This window comes from Pelophylax lessonae (assembly GCF_965119305.1).
Source record: "Pelophylax lessonae genome assembly, chromosome: 9".
Taxonomy (NCBI): Eukaryota; Metazoa; Chordata; class Amphibia; order Anura; family Ranidae; genus Pelophylax; species Pelophylax lessonae.
In genome coordinates this window covers 251965429-251981874 of record NC_138776.1, presented here as the reverse complement: position 1 = coordinate 251981874, position 16446 = coordinate 251965429, and the positions used below count along the sequence as shown (strand labels likewise).

Here is a 16446-nt window from a genome sequence, read left to right as displayed (position 1 = left end):
GGACTCACACCTGGCTTCTCAGATGGCTATGGTCTTGCTGCCCAAAACGGACTGGGGTAGTCCACCGATACTAGAAGCAAAGAAAACAAAAAGAGGGCACACCGACCTAGCGCATTATCCTCAATAACAGGCTTTATTGTGTAACATTAAAAATGGCTACTCACAGACGTAGATGACGTGGCTCTGAGGAAGAGGCTGGGCCTCGAAACGCGTCAGACATCATCTCATCGGTCATGGACAATTATATGGACTGACCCGGACATTTGAGCAGTTTAGCTCGATATGCTTTCCTTTTATCTACGTCTGTGAGTAGCCATTTTTAATGTTACACAATAAAGCCTGTTATTGAGGATAATGCGCTAGGTCGGTGCGCCCTCTTTTTGTTTTCTTTGCAACCACCACCCCCCTCCCAGATGATAAACTGCATCCCCCTCTGCCATGGTGTCAACCAACACCCCCCCCCCCCCGCGATAAGCTGAACCCCCCCTGAGGTGACAGTCTGCAACCATCCCCCCCCCAGGTGATAAGCTGCAAACCACCCCCCCTCCTTTTCCCTGAGGTGACATGCTGAACCACGCCACCCCCCCCCCCCTTCATGAGAAGCTGCAGCCACCACACAAATAACCAACAGCCCCCCCCAGTGCAACCTCTACACAAATAACCACCAATCAAAACCTCCTCTTGCCTCTTGCCGTTCAATGAAGGATTTGACTTCCGAGCGGCCGGGCCCTGATGCCAGGGAGGTTGGGGGACCACTGATTCAAACCTTGCCTATTGATACCCAACAATCTATAGTACAATGCTTCCAATGTACTTACTGGTATCAAACAGACTATTAACTAATGACCCTCCAAGTAATCTTCCACCTCCCACCTAAATATATTATGTCGCATTTGGCAAGGTCTTCCCCCCCTTCCTCACTAACACTAGACAATGGTCGGTCTACCACTAAACTCAGTACACCAGCCTAATTTCATATTGTATTATCAAAAATAATACGAATAGTTTTCCATCACTATTTTTGGCCAAATATTGTGACCACCTTTATTGTTCACTGCAATCTCATGCCATAAAAAAAACCCTTCCAAACCTGCTTTAGGTTCATGTTAGGAGACAAGCCCAAGAATCCCTCCCCCTCCCCCCAGAAAAGAAATGAAGATCATATTATTCCCTGCATTTTGCATATAAAATGAAGTCCTTGTTATCGAGATAGATTAAGCAGACTATCTGCATGTTTTATTAGTGTCAGCATAAATCACCCCATGTAGTTTTAGAAGAAATGTATAGTGAGTTTCTACATATATTTTTTCAAGTTCAGGACTTAAAGTGGTTGTAATCCCTTACATATACCCAGTGAAGTGACTGGCCTCAGGTGTGATACACAGAGTTGAAACAAAACTTCATACATAAGTTGTACCTGTTTATCTGCGGTCTTCTCTGCATACGTTCAAAGTGCTGGATTATAAAGCTTGTCTGAGAGTGCAGAAAAAAAGCGGGTAGAGATATGAAGTTAAACTACAAAGGGACTTCCAACGCAAACTGTGATATTTCTCACTCTCAGGAATGAATAAAGTCAAATTACCATGTGGTGCTAATGCTAATTAATGCTGATTCAGCATAAGTCAGTACAAGGGGGGAGGGGCAGCAGCGCTATCCCACGGTACATAGGACTTTGACAAAGTACAGCAGTGCGAAACATGTTGTCACTGCAACCCTGATGCTTTCCAGGCCGGGTCCCGACGCTTGCTGACGTCACTTTCGGGAAGCGGCCTCCGCTGTGGATGCCTCCGGGTGGCAGCTCCGCGGCACGTCTACACTGCTCCAGTGCGAGCAGCCACACTATCGGGTGGGAGGAAGCCACGACACCCTACCGGCTGGTCCGGTCTGCTTTTGGCACATAAGATCCTTCTCCCTCCTGCCTGGTTCCCTGTTGTGATCATCTACACCAGGGGTGTCAACCTGAAATTCTTCTCGGGCCGCATCAGCATTATGATTGCCTTCAAAGGGCCGGTTAAATCTGTAAGACTAGTTGTTCAGAGCACCCCACCCCCTCTTACATCAGATGTCAAGAGCCCCCACAATCAGAAGTCAAGAGTTCCCCACCCTCCCTTACAGCACAGTACACCCCCACTTACCTTGAGCTGCTGCTGGGAATAAGTTGGGACATTGCGGGGAAGCAGAGAGTGCAGGGTCATAAGGAGGACCAAAGGAGGGCTGGAACTCTCCTGCAGCTGCAGGAGAGGTGTGAGGGCCACATGAAATGGCCTGGAGGGCCGGATTCGGCCCGCGGGCCTTGTGTTTGACACATGTGATCTACACAGTTCCGGCTCACCCAGCGGCTCGGTCATCCTGAGACCCTCAGCAACGCCACAGATCTGGTTTGGAACACATGTTTTAGTCATTACAATATATTATTTATAAATAAACTTTTCAAGGTTTTCCATCAAGCCTGCCTGAGTTACATTGTAGACTATGTACCGTGGGATAGCGCTGCTGCCCCTCCCCCCATGCACAGAGATATGAAGTTACACCCTGGAGAACTCAATGAGGAGAGCTCTAAGAGATGATTGGAGAGAAGGGACACACACCCCTCTACACAGCACACAGGAACAGAGCTGAGGCTGTCAATCAGCTGGAGCTCCCTCCCCGTCACCATTTTTCTCTTGGTGTCAGGAAAAACTTGTCAGAAGTGGCAGCAGAGGAAGGAAGCAGCAGACAGAAATTACACTTATTGCTCCTAATTGAGACAAGTACACACTATAGAGCGATATGCTTTGTCCATATTTCACGTCTGAGGATTACAACCACTTAAAAAAAAAAATCAAAATTTTACAGATAGGTAAAAAAATCTTGTATATTATTCAGTCTTGCATCCAGTTATCAAGGTGATCTAGTCTTTTTCATACAGTACATTTAGATCACTGCTTCATTCTCAGCTGGCCATTGCAGCAATGACCCCATATTTTCGGAAGGTTTAATATGGAGTTTAAGTCAGACAAAACCAGGCTCAAAGCAAGTTGTTCTGTTTCTTTAGCTAACCTATAGTGCTTCGGGAATCTCTTGTCATGCATCAAGTTTATTTGTAAAAACAACATTTTTTTTTTTTTTTTAAACATTACAGATATGACAGTTTAAAAACATATAAGCATTAAAAAACTAAAATTGGACTCTCTGAAGCCCATTCTACTAGAGCTGAGCCAGCTTCCTGGGAAGAGCTGCTTTTGCTATAGTTGGCAGCATTGGTAAAGCAGATTGTCATTCATTCACACCTTTACCAGACACTATAGACTGGATGTGGCCCCCTTCTTAGTCACTGGAAGGTGTTATATCTGGTTAGACAGTTGTGGAGGAGGAAATTGAAGTTTGTACTCTTTTTGGTGATGCAATTGCCATGACTATTATCTGACGTCTACAACGCCACCCTACCGGTAAGTACTCCAGTAGGAAGGTAATCTGTAGAGCACTGGGGGAAAAAGGCTGGGAGGGTATATGTATACATTTTTGTGTGAGCTGTCACAAAGAGGTGCAAATTGCATTACTGGTGAGAGTATAAGTATAGGAAGTACAACCCAACAGGCTATGGCACAGTAGATCAAAAGGAATTAAAAAGCTCTCCACTGAACCAATAAAAGCACAGTAGACCATTCTTAAAACAGAAGGCGTCTATATTGCCCACTTCCATCACAAATTTCACGAGGGGGATAATCCTCATTCTCCAAGCCCTACTGTCACATTTACCCATTCCATGCTCCAGGGCTGGGTCTTTTCCTCTGTGTGAAGCCAATTACAGAGGGGGTGCTGTCTTAAAGGGCAAGCATGTGGACTGCTCAGTGTTCCACACGCTACCAGACAGACCCCCTGTGTTTTCCTCTGCCTTCAGTGATCAGAAGCATTTTAAAGTGTGTCCCAGCCTACTTCCAACCTTGTGTTCCCAATGTGTTCCAGCCTTGTGTTGTTCCCTGCATGTCCCAGTCTGCTTCCCGCCTTGTGTTCCCAGTGTGTCCCAGCTTGCTTCCAGCCTCGTGTTCCCAGTGTGTCCCAGCTTGCTTCCAGCCTCGTGTTCCCAGTGTGTTCCAGCTTGCTTCCAGCCTTGTGTTCCCAGTGTGTCCCAGCTTGCTTCCAGCCTCGTGTTCCCAGTGTGTTCCAGCTTGCTTCCAGCCTTGTGTTCCCAGTGTGTCCCAGCCAGATTCCAGCCTTGTGTTCCCTAGCCTGCTTCCAGCCTTGTGTTACCAGTGTGTCCCAGCCAGCTTCCAGCCTTGTGTTCCCTAGCCTGCTTCCAGCCTTGTGTTACCAGTGTGTCCCAGCCAGCTTCCCGCCTTGTGTTCCCAGTGTGTCCCAGCTTGCTTCCAGCCTTGTGTTCCCAGTGTGTCCCAGCCAGATTCCAGCCTTGTGTTCCCTAGCCTGCTTCCAGCCTTGTGTTACCAGTGTGTCCCAGCCAGCTTCCAGCCTTGTGTTCCCTAGCCTGCTTCCTGCCTTGTGTTCCCAGTGTGTCCCAGTTTGCTCCTAACTTTGTGTTCCCAGAGTTTTCTAGCCTGCCTCCAGCCTTGTGTTCCCAGAGTGTCCCAGCCAGCTCCCAGCCTTGTGTTCCCTGTGTGCCCTAGCCTGCTTCCAGCCTTGTGTTCCAGTCTGCTTCCAGCCTTGTGTTCCCTGTGTGCCCTAGCCTGCTTCCAGCCTTGTGTTCCCAGTGTGTCCCAGTCTGCTTCCAACTTTGTGTTCCCAGAGTGTCCTAGCCTGTCCCCAGCCTTGTGTTCCCAGTGTGGCCCAGTCTGCTTTCAGCCTTGTGTTCCCAGTGTGTTCTAGCCTGCTTCCAGCCTTGTGTTCCCAGAGTATCCCAGCTTCCTTCCATTCTTGTTTTTCCATAGTGTTCCAACCTGCTTCAAGCCTTGTGTTCCCAGTGTGTCCCAGCCTTCTGTTTCCAGTGTGTCCCAGTCTGCTTCCAGCCTTGTGTTCCCAGTGTGTCCTGGGCTTCTTCCAGCCTTGTGTCCCAGTCTGTTTCTAGCCTTGGGTTCCCAGTCTGCTTCCAGCCTTGTGTTCCCAGTGTTCCAGTCTCCTTCCAGCCTTGTGTTCCCAGTGTTCCAGCCTCCTTCCAGCCTTGTGTCCCCAGTGTGTCCCAGGCTGCTTCCAAACTTGTATTCCCAGAGTGTCCTAGCTTGTCTCCACCCTTGTGTTCCCAGTGTGCCCCAGCCTCATTCCAACCTTGTGTTTTCAGTGTATCCCAACCTCCTTCCAGCCTTCTGTCTCCAGTGTGTCCCAGCTAGCTTCCAGCCGTGTGGCCCAGGCTGCTTTCAGCCTTGTGTTTCCCAGGGTGTCCCAGTCTACTTCCAGCCTTGTGTTCCCAGTGTGTCCCAGGTTGCTTGCAGCCTTGTGTTTCCAGTGTGCCCTCTCCTGGATTGAAACGCGTTGGTGGAGGAATAATGCACTAATTACTGTGGAAAAAAAGTTTATTGACGAAAGAAAGGTTCTGGATGTAAAGTTGGCCAAGTGGCAGAAAGGAATGATTTTCATGGCTTTGTTCGCTATCCCAAAAGGTGAAATAAAGCCTTTGTTTTGGGGATTCGTGATGGAAGTGAAACATGTGGATACACTTTGGTTTAAAAAGGCTCTACTGTGCTGTATTACCGATAAGACAATCTCTAAACTTTCTGAATTCAGAACATGGAAATTTCCTCCATTCTTGTTCAAGCCCTCTAAAAGGAGATCACCGTTCCTGCAACACTTTGGCTCAGCTCAGAACACGAGTATGGTTTGGAGGCATAACTTTGCTTATGGTACATAAGGTGTGACCTGAGTTTAAAGCATTTCCCACATTCGAGACACGAATACAACTTCACTGTGTGAACTTTTCTATGTCTGATGAGGGATGAGCTTCGGTTAAAAGTCTCCCCACATTCTGAGCAAGAAAAGGGCCTGATCCCCGTGTGAACGATCTGATGTCTGTTGAGAGATGACTTCCGAGTAAACCGTTCTCCACATTCCAAGCAAGAAAATGGTTTCTCCCCTGTGTGTATCTTTTTATGCATGATGAGATTGGCCTTCCGGGAGAAACATTTGCCGCAATCTTGACATATATATGGCCTTGTACCCGTGTGAAGACCTTCGTGCATCATGAGAGATGATTTCCGAGTAAACTGTTCTCCACATTCGGTGCATGAAAATGGCTTCTCGCCTGTGTGAGATTTCTCGTGTGTGATGAGATTGGCCTTTCGGGAGAAACACTTCCCACACTCTGTACATGCATATTGCTTCTGTCCTGTGTGGAGACTCTCGTGCGACATTAGAGAAGATTTCCGAGTAAACCGTTCTCCGCACTCCAAGCAAGAAAACGGCTTCTCTCCCGTGTGAGATTTTTTGTGAGTAATGAGATTGGCCTTCCGAGAAAAAGATTTCCCACATTCAAAACACGAATATGGCTTCGGCCCCACGTGAAGGCTCTCATGCTCAATGAGAGAGGCCATTGGATTAAACCCCTCTCCGCTCTCCAAGCAGGAAAACGTCTGATCTCTCATGTAAGACCTCTGAAGTAAGAGGAGTTCTGCTCTTTGGTCATCCTCTTCATGTTTAAAATATGGGAACCTCCCTGGAGGTCCCATGTTATAAGAAGCCATTGGAGATGAGAGGTCTGGAAAATTCCCCTCAGGTGTAAAAGAATCAGATGATAGATCTTCACAGTAAAGATATAGGGCACTGGGGTCTTCTTCTGAAAAATCGATGGTGATGTTATCTTCTACTTCACCTTCTCCATAAATAAAAGGTAGTTTCCTGGGATTGTTCCTGTTGTGCTGCATACCTGGAAGAAATCAGACATGATGGGGAAACAAGGGAATGTTTGCCATAATTCTAAAATACTAAAAAGAGCAGAATCTTTGAACCCCCCATCTACCATTTCAGTCTACAGTTCTAAGAGAACACATCTCTCTATGGGAATGCCGAAGAGGCCAACAATGTAGACATGCGTTGTAGCCCTTTGTTTTATTATATTACCAGTTTTACTTACGCCATTTTTTATATGGATTATTCAGTTAGATTTTATCGCTATTGAAAAGACAAGAACTCACTGCTCAAGGTGGTGTGATTGCCTGATGACTCACACCGGTGCATGCCCCGGCTCGCCTCCGTGAAAACTTGATAAAGGAAAAGGAATTGGCAGCACTCCAGGTTGAGTCAAAATCCAGATTTATTGACTGGACATCCAAATATGACAATCGTGACAAGGTAGACGCGTTTCACACACTGACTGTGTGCTTAATCATTACCCGATTTTATCGCTTCCCACCTGGCCTATAGTAATATGACAGCTGAACGGAAGTGCTGCCATCCTAGGTGGATGCCATATGAAGTCCTCCCAGGATTTAGCCACGCTGCAGCGCTACCTGTCACCTGCTATGTCCATTTAACACAGTGGATGACAAATCAGTGTACTGGGCCACTGCCGGTACCATGTGATCGCTGTGACCAATCACAGCAGATCACATGGGAATTGCACACAATGAATGGCTTCCATTCATAGCCATTCTGCGTGTACTATTGTACTTATGATTGGTCACAGTGATCACATGGCACAGACTGAATCAATCACAGGGCATCTGTACCATGTGATAGCTGTGGCCAATCACAGCTTATTTACAATAGTAAACACTGGATGAATGCATGCTATTCTTTGAAAAGGATTGCTTATATCAGTTATTATCACTGTTGTAAGCAATCTTGATGTGCAAAAAAAAAATCCTGATCATCTCCTCACACTGTACTGCTCTGGTCACAGTATTTAAAAACAAATATTTAAGTGTCGGTTCACACTATGGCGATCTGACTTAGGGGGTGAAGTCGCCTGCACCGCGACTTGCACGGACTTCATAAAATGAATGTCTATGCAAGTCGCTCCAGGTCGCCCCATAGTAGTACAGGACCCTTTTTCTAAGTCGGAGCGACTTGTGTCGCTCCTATTAGAACCGTTCCTGTACCACACAATGAACCGCGACGGTGCACAACTTGTCAGGCTGACCATGTCGCCTGACAAGTCGTACTAGTGTGAACCGCCACTTACAAAAATGTTTAAAAAAAATTTTTAATTATTTTTTTACATACTGTTTTGAAGTGGTAAAAGTGTGTCCAAAGCCAAGAAAAAAATTAATTTTTGCACATTGTATGTGGTAAGTTAGTAGTGTATCTTATTTTATTACTCACCTGTGCTGATCTCTAGAGGAATTTCCTCCTCTTTACAAGGCTCATCATCCATCTCATACAGCTCTTCATCCATCATATATGGATCTTCTGCTTCCTCCTCCACTTCATTTTTAATAGTAATAAGATTTTCACCCTGAATAGCATAATACAACGTACTGTTCAGTTTGTCAACTCTACAAACTTTTTATCTCTTAATAAGGCATTTACCTGATCCAGTGGGATGATGTCATCTTCCTGTGTGGAGTCCCGGGAATACAGAGGATGGGGAGATCTTTCTGGGGGATTTCTGTTACTGGATCCATCTGTAGGAAACACACACACTGACTGAATACATTGTTTCTATGTCTTTATATCAGAGGATGTGTGTATCTAGGGGGATCCTCAATACTCTTCTCTCCTTTACAAGAAATAAAAGTCTCCTCTTACCTGGTGATGTGAGGGGCGGCCGCTTCTCCATCATGATGTCCTTGTAGAGATCCTTGTGTCCTTCTATATACTCCCACTCTTCCATGGAGAAATAGACAGTGACATCCTGACACCTTATAGGAACCTGACACACACAATGATACAGTCATCATCCAGACACATCCCTTGTCTGTTACTGGATAATGTCCCAGAATTCCCGGCACCGCTCACCTCTCCTGTCAGCAGCTCAATGATCTTCTGGGTGACTTCTAGGATCTTTTTGTCATTTCTCTCACATGTCAGGTAGGGAGGTGGAGGCTCTATGATGAGGCTACTGCTAGTTTCTCTTGACTTACGAGAACGGCTGTTAGGTGTCACATGATCATCAGATGTCTTTTTCACCAACTTGTAATCCTGTGTATTATGGAAATGGTTATTACAATATAGACATAATTATTTCAGTGAATACAATAGAGATAAGACAGATGTCATGTGACACAGCGAAAACATTGGATCATGCCATCATCCAACCTAGATTTGGCATTGTTCATTCATTACTATAACTGACACCTTTCCAGTCAGGTCAGCTTTTATTTTAGAGCTAAAAGTGATGTCATGTGACCTCCCAGAATCCTCCTCACCTCTCCGGTCAGGTCTGTGTTTTATTATTAGAGATATCAGTGATGTCATGTGACGTCCCAGAATCCCCCTCACCTCTCCGGTCAGGTCTGTGTTTTAATATTGGAGATAAGAATGATGTCATGTGACCTCCCAGAATCCTCCTCACCTCTCCGGTCAGGTCTGTGTTTCATTAAAAGAGATAAGAGTGATGTCATATGACCTCCCAGAATCCTCCTCACCTCGCCAGTCAGGTCTGTGTTTTATTAATAGAGATAAGAGTGATGTCATGTGACCTCCCAGAATCCTTCTCACCTCTCCGGTCAGGTCTGTGTTTTATTAATAGAGATAAGAGTGATGTCATGTGACCTCCCAGAATCCTTCTCACCTCTCCGGTCAGGTCTGTGTTTTATTAATAGAGATAAGAGCGATGTCATGTGACCTCCCAGAATCCTCCTCACCTCTACGGTCAGGTCTGTGTTTTATTAATAGAGATGAGTGATGTCATGTGACCTCCATAATTCCTCCTCACCTCTCCGGTCAAGTCTGTGTTTTAATATTAGAGGTAAGAGTGATGTCATGTGACCTCCCAGAATCCTCCTCACCTCTCCGGTCAAGTCTGTGTTTTAATATTAGAGGTAAGAGTGATGTCATGTGACCTCCCAGAATCCTCCTCACCTCTCCGGTCAAGTCTGTGTTTTAATATTAGAGGTAAGAGTGATGTCATGTGACCTCCCAGAATCCTCCTCACCTCTCCGGTCAGGTCTGTGTTTTATTAATAGAGATAAGAGTGATGTCATGTGACCTCCCAGAATCCTCCTCACCTCTCCGGTAAGCAGGAGGATAATCTCCATGGCGAGGTTTAGTATCTTTTCCGTCATCCTCTTCATTCTTTTGTCCATTCTCTGTGAGTTAGTCATGATTGGGAAAGAGACTCTGGTTCTGGTAGAAGAGATCTTGCCTTATAAATAAAGGGGACAGTTGGTCAGATACAACAGAACATCAGTGTTCAAATGATAGTGATTCTTATAATTAGGCACCCACGGATGGCTCCGCGTACCTCTAACTGCCCTACATCCTCCTGTTGGACCACAAAGTTATCAGCGCCCTGCAAACACTACAAATTGTTCGGAGCTAGGAACTCTCGCACAACCCATTCTCCTCTCCGCCATCCCACTACACAATGCAAAGCTTTGAAAGCTAAGAGAGCTGTCCCCCACAGGACAGTGAGCAGTTGGAGGGGGTTCTTAAGGGTTCCAGTTGAAGCCAAGTCTAGGTATCTGCAGTGTGCAGTAGGTTCAGGACTTTATGGAACGCACACATGAGTTTGGAGTCACCTGCACTCCCCTTCTGATGTCTCAATTTGAGCACCATTAAAAAGTGAATCTTTACGGTTCTCTTTAGCTGCCACCGGATGGAAAGAGGAACTCTCCTCCATAGAATAAAACAAAACCTATAATGTATTCTGTACAAAGTAAACCTCAAAAACAAATCAGATTAATGATAATTTTCGTCAAAGGAGTAGAAACTAAACTGAGGAGTAAAAGTATAACTAAAGGTGCAACTTTTTCGTTTTGGACACAGTGGGAATGAATTAGAACACCTTTTCGTTTTTTATTGCTGTTTGTGCCCAAGTTAAGGAGATTCACCCTCTCTATTTGTCCTGTTTACCATTATCCTCGAAAGTGAAAGTAAAAGAAAACTCCACATTTTGGGTTGCCCCCAGAAAAGTAATAGAGGGGAAATGGGGGAATAGGGACACTAGTTCTGGTTACCTGGAGGTCACCAAGGAATTCCCTTAATTTTCAAGGATTATCTTTCACTTCCTGTAAAGCTTTGGGACAGGAAATGAATGGAAATATCCCCAATGGGACACAGATGACAAAAAATAAACCTTACAGGGGTTATCACCCTACCGTACTCTATCCAAAATGAAAAAAAAAAGTTTTGCCTTTGGTTCTACTTTAACACCTATGTTGACTTCTTGACACCAAGGAATACAATTATGTAACTCGAAAAAGGGTGGTTCGACAACTTTTACACTTATAATCCTGATCTTGGACAATCAACATCTGCCTTGACTCATATGGATTGGATTAGGATGATTGAGGTACCCGTGTGGATATAGGTCTGGAGTATGTTCCTAAAACGTATGAGTCTGGTTGAATGTGACTAACTACTACTGAAGGGAGAAGAGGAACACATGGAGTAACATAGTTGTATGTAGATGGAGTGTCAAAAAATACTCAGAAGGATCTTTAACAAATATCAAATCCCCATGTCCACCAAGCTCAACAATACAGATGTTGGTACAACCAAATGACGCAACACCCAAGCAAAGTGACTTGGTATATGTAATGCAGTGAAAAAACAAGTAACGTCTTCTTGGACGAAACGCCGTCAGGTCGCAGTGTGCTGACGTCATTCCCGGAAGTTTATCTAAGGAGCGGATGTGCTTTGCCGTCCGGCCGGCGGCTTCTCATCCTTCGCAAATTTTAACCTGTGTTTGTAAGTGCCTTTCCTTTTTTATAATAAATGTGTGAGAATTTATTACACTATTGGAGCTTTTTTTTTTCTACTTGGGCTGGTGTATCCAATACCCTGGTACTGAGAACCCTACAGCATTTATCTATTGATGCCATTTGGTCCCGGAGTCTATCTATGATGGGGAAGCGCAACAAGTGACCATACTGTGCATATTACTTATTATCTGGTAAGAGGCTTGCAGTGCTCTTGGGTGTCGTGTTGGCTTCTTGGTACATCTGAGATAACCGTATTCTGCTCACTTTATTTTCCATTTGGTAAGAGGCTTCACATTCGGTGGTGGTTTCCCCTTTATCCTTTCCCAACACTGGGTTATTCACTGGCTTAATTTTTTATTTGGTAAGCTGCTGCACATTTGGTCAAGGATTTGCACACATGTGGTGGTGGAATCCAATCTGATTCATACAGTTGATCACTATATTTCACTTAATATCTGTACGGTATCACACTATGGAGAATTCTTTCTTTCATGTTTAATATATGACATCACCCATTGAGGATCCTGACATATGAACTCCAGTCAATCTCCTTGGCCTGTGAATACACCTCGACATATGAATCTTGCAAATTTTTAGTGGTCGTTCGGTAAGCACATTTCCTAAGAGACCTTGGAGGTTGTTCAAGATTCTCGTTTTTCAACACCATTCAAGTTTATTTTGGGACATTTGATTGTTGGACATTGATTTGCTTATTCCATATCACTCAGCGCGACTTATTTTTCTATCTATTCTATATATGTAATGCAGTGTAGTAGGGAATGCAAAGACCTGTACGGAAACAAAACAACCTCTCAACATATGATTGGCCCAACACAGGAGGGCATATTCTACATGTCAAGACTCAGCGGTTTTCCTACGCCTTAAGAGGCACTCTTTGGAGGACAGTAAGATTCACACCTTGGACAGAAAGGACAGCAAAAGTTGTGAAAAAAGGCCATCTGTGTCAAACTGGAAAGACCATACCTAAACAGGGGTGGGGGCTTGAACCCCAATGTGTCTTCCACATATTATGCCATATCAACCCTGGTTTTTGGCAAAAATTCATACCTCCAGCCATGTGAATCGAAAGATTAAAACATGAGGGCTGTCTGATGCCTGGGTAGGGGTTACATATTTAGAACAGGGTGGGTCCTTAACTTTTACACCTCCCATCCGACTCTTGTGTAATCAACATCTGCTGTGAAAAATTCTAGGATGATTGGGTTAAAAATGACTAACAACCATCCCTAAACGGGTGTGGGGCCTTTGACACCATGTGGCTTTCATGTATGATGCCGTTTTAACACATCTATCAACAATTTACACCTTCAGCCATGTAATGATGGGGTTACAGTGCCTTCAAAAATTGTTTATACCCCTTGAAACTTTCCACATTTTGTCATGTTACGACCAAAAAAAGTAAATGTATTTTATTGGGATTTTATGTGATAGACCAACATAAAGTGGCGCATAATTGCGAAGAGGAAGAAAATGATAAATGGTCTATGGTCTATTTGGGTATGTCCTTACCAGCTGTATGTTTAGGGTGGTTGCCCTGTTGGAAGATGAACCTCCACCCCTGTCTCAAGTCTCTTGCAGAACAGGTTTTCTTCTAAGATTGCCCTGTATTTGGCTCCATCCATCTTCTCATCAACTCTGACCAGCTTCCCTTTCCCTGCTGAAGAAAAGCATCCCCACAACATGGTGCTGCCACCACCATGTTTCAAGTTGGGGATGGTGAAATTAGGGTGATGTGCAGTGTTAGATTTCCGACACACATAGCGTTTTGCTTTTGGGCCAAAACGTTTAATTTTGGTCTCATCTGACCAGAGCACCTTCTTCCACATGTTTTCTGTGTCCCCCACATGGCTTCTCGCAAGCTGAAAATGGGATTTCTTATGGCTTTCCGTCAACAATGGCTTTCTTCTTGACACTCTTCCATAAAGGCCAGATTTGTGGAGTGGACAACTAATAGTTGTCCTATGGACAGATTTTCTCCCACCTGAGCTGTGGATCTCTGCAATTCCTCCAAAGTTACCATAGGCCTCTTGGCTGCTTCTCTAAATTATGCTCTTCTTGCCCGGCCTATCAGTTTAGGTGGACGGCCATGTCTTGGTAGGTTTGCAGTTTTGCCATACGCTTTCCATTTTCAGTTGATGGATTGAACAGTGCTCCGTGAGATGTTCAAAGCTTGGGATAATTTTTTTTATAACCTAACCCATACTTTAAACTTTTCCACAACTTTGGTGTTTGTTTACTAAGGTTCTCTAACAAACTTCTGAGGGCTTCACAGAACAGCTGTATTTATACTGAGATTAAATTACATACAGGTGAAATCTATTTACTTATTAGGTGACTTCTGAAGGCAATTGGTTCCACTAGATTTTAGTTAGGGGTATCAGAGTAAAGGGGGCTGAACAGAAATGCACGCCACGCTTTTCAGATATTTATTTGTAAAAAAATGTGAAAACCATTTATCATTTTCCTTCCACTTCATAATTATGTGCCACTTTGTGTTGGTCTTTCACATAAAATTCCAATAAAATACATTTACTTTTTGGTTGTAATATGACAAAATGTGGAAAATGTCATGGGGTGTGAATACTTTTTCAAGGCACAGTATGTAACTAGAACATGTGGTTTTACAACTCTTACACCTCCCATCCTGTTCTTGAGCAATCAACATCTGCCTTGACACACTCTAAAGCCCCGTACACACGCTACAAATTTCCGCCGACCGGTCATCCATCTTTTGTCCAGAGTGGTGTTTTGTTGGTTGGAATGTGCTCTAGACTGCACACGAATTTTCCCGCATGACAGAATTCTACTTCAGAAGTGATGTCATGTGTTGGATTGCTTTCTATGTGTTCTTTCATCTCTGAGCATGCCTAGTCTTGCTCATAAGATTTTTCCCCATCGAAATCTGTACTAATGAGACGAAAATCGGACGTGTGTTGACGGAGAACAAAAATTTTAATGCCTGCACACCAGGATTTTGTCAGCCGAAAAGTCGGAGTCGGCTGTCGAAAGCACCATACTAACAGTCCGAAAATCGGCAGATTGGTAGTCGGACGAAATTTCCCTTCCGAATTTCTTATCGTGTGTACGGGGCTTTAGACTACAACTCACACTCTTGACTGGCGTAAGATTATTGAGTTACCTGTGTGAATGTGAGTTCTGGAATATGTTCTTGGCTCTCATCAGACGGCTTGGATAAGCTGCAATACCTCTTTAACCATACAGAAGTCCAGTTGAATGTGACTAACTACTACTGAGGGGAGAAGCAAAAGACATGGAATATAGTCATCCTGTACATGGATGGAGTTTCAGGGGAACTCAGAAGGATCTTTAACAAACATCACATCCCGGTGTCCTTTAACCACTTTACCACCGGAGGATTTTGCTGTCTTACGTCCAGGCCACTTTTTGCGATTCGGCGCTGTGCGACTTTAACTGACAATTGCGCGGTCGTGCGACGCCATACCCAAACGAAATGTACGTCCTTTTTTTCCCACAAACAGAGCTTTCTTTTGGTGGTATTTGATCACCAGTGCGCTTTTTACTTTTTGTGCTATAAACAAAAAAAGAGCGTTTATTTTGAAAAAAATAACAATATTTTTAACATTTTTTTATATGAAATTCCCCCCAAAAAAATGTAAAAATCAAATTTTTTTTTAATTTTTGGCCAATTTGTTTTCTGCTACCTATGTTTGGTAAAAAAAATCACGATAAGCGTATTTTGATTGGTTTGCGCAAAAGTTATTGCGTTTACTATCTACGGGAAAGATTTCAGTCATTTTTGGTGTTTTTTTTTTTAACGCGTTATGGCGGTGATCTGCGATTTTTTTTGCGGGACTGCGACATTGCGGCGGACAGATCGGACCCCTGACTGACATTTTTGACACTTTTGAGGGTACCAGTGACATTACTGCAGTAATCAGTGCTATACATATGCACTGTTACTGTAAAAATGACACTGGAAGTGAAGGGGTTAATTTTATTGGAGAGGGAGGGGTTAATGTATGCCTGGTGCTTACTGACGTGTGGGGGGGGGGGGGAGGTGACTGAGTGACAGAAGGACAGATCGGATGTTCAGCTATGCTGAACACTCCGATCTGTCAGTCCCTGTCACTTAGGAGATCCGCCCGCTCTGTTTACACAGGCGGCCGGATCTCCTCACTCGATTCCCCGACGATCGGGGCAGAGCAGCGGCGATCGCCGCCGCTCCTCCCCTGGCCCGACTCCCGCTGTGAATGAAAACAGCGGGAGCGCGCCTCCGGTGGCTCGCGAGCGCCGCCTACAGGGGGAGGAGTCCAGCGACGTAGGTCTACGTCGCTGGACGGGAACGAGCCACTTTGCCGCAGTACACTCCATGTGAGCGGTCGGCGAGTGGTTAGGCCCAGCAAAACACTGAGACAAAAGCTTGGACATTCTGAAGACCCAACACCTGAACACACGCAAAGTAACTTAGTATATGAAGTGTAGTGTAGTGAGGAAGCAAAGACCTGTACATTAGGGAGACAAAAACAACCTCACAACACATAAATAGTATAATATAGAGGGGCAGATTCTTCAGGGCAAAGCTCAGAAGTTGTCCTACACCTGTGGTCTCCAAACTGTGGCCTGACGGTTGAATGCGGCCCTTTGCTTAACTTTATGCGGCCCTTGTGGCACTATTCCTCTCATTAATTCAAGGCATTATTTCCTCCTACTGACA

At 44.7% G+C, this 16446-nt stretch overlaps 1 protein-coding gene across 1 annotated transcript in view; it reads right to left on the bottom strand.

The window, feature by feature from the left end:
* Positions 1-16446, bottom strand: part of LOC309564368 (uncharacterized protein) — a 770106-nt gene that overhangs the window by 584794 nt on the left and 168866 nt on the right. Inside the window, exon 5 of the mRNA XM_082268995.1 lies at positions 8611-8734. Within this exon, the coding sequence (XP_082125121.1) occupies positions 8611-8734 (124 nt within the window). The remainder of the gene's footprint in view (positions 1-8610; positions 8735-16446) is intronic.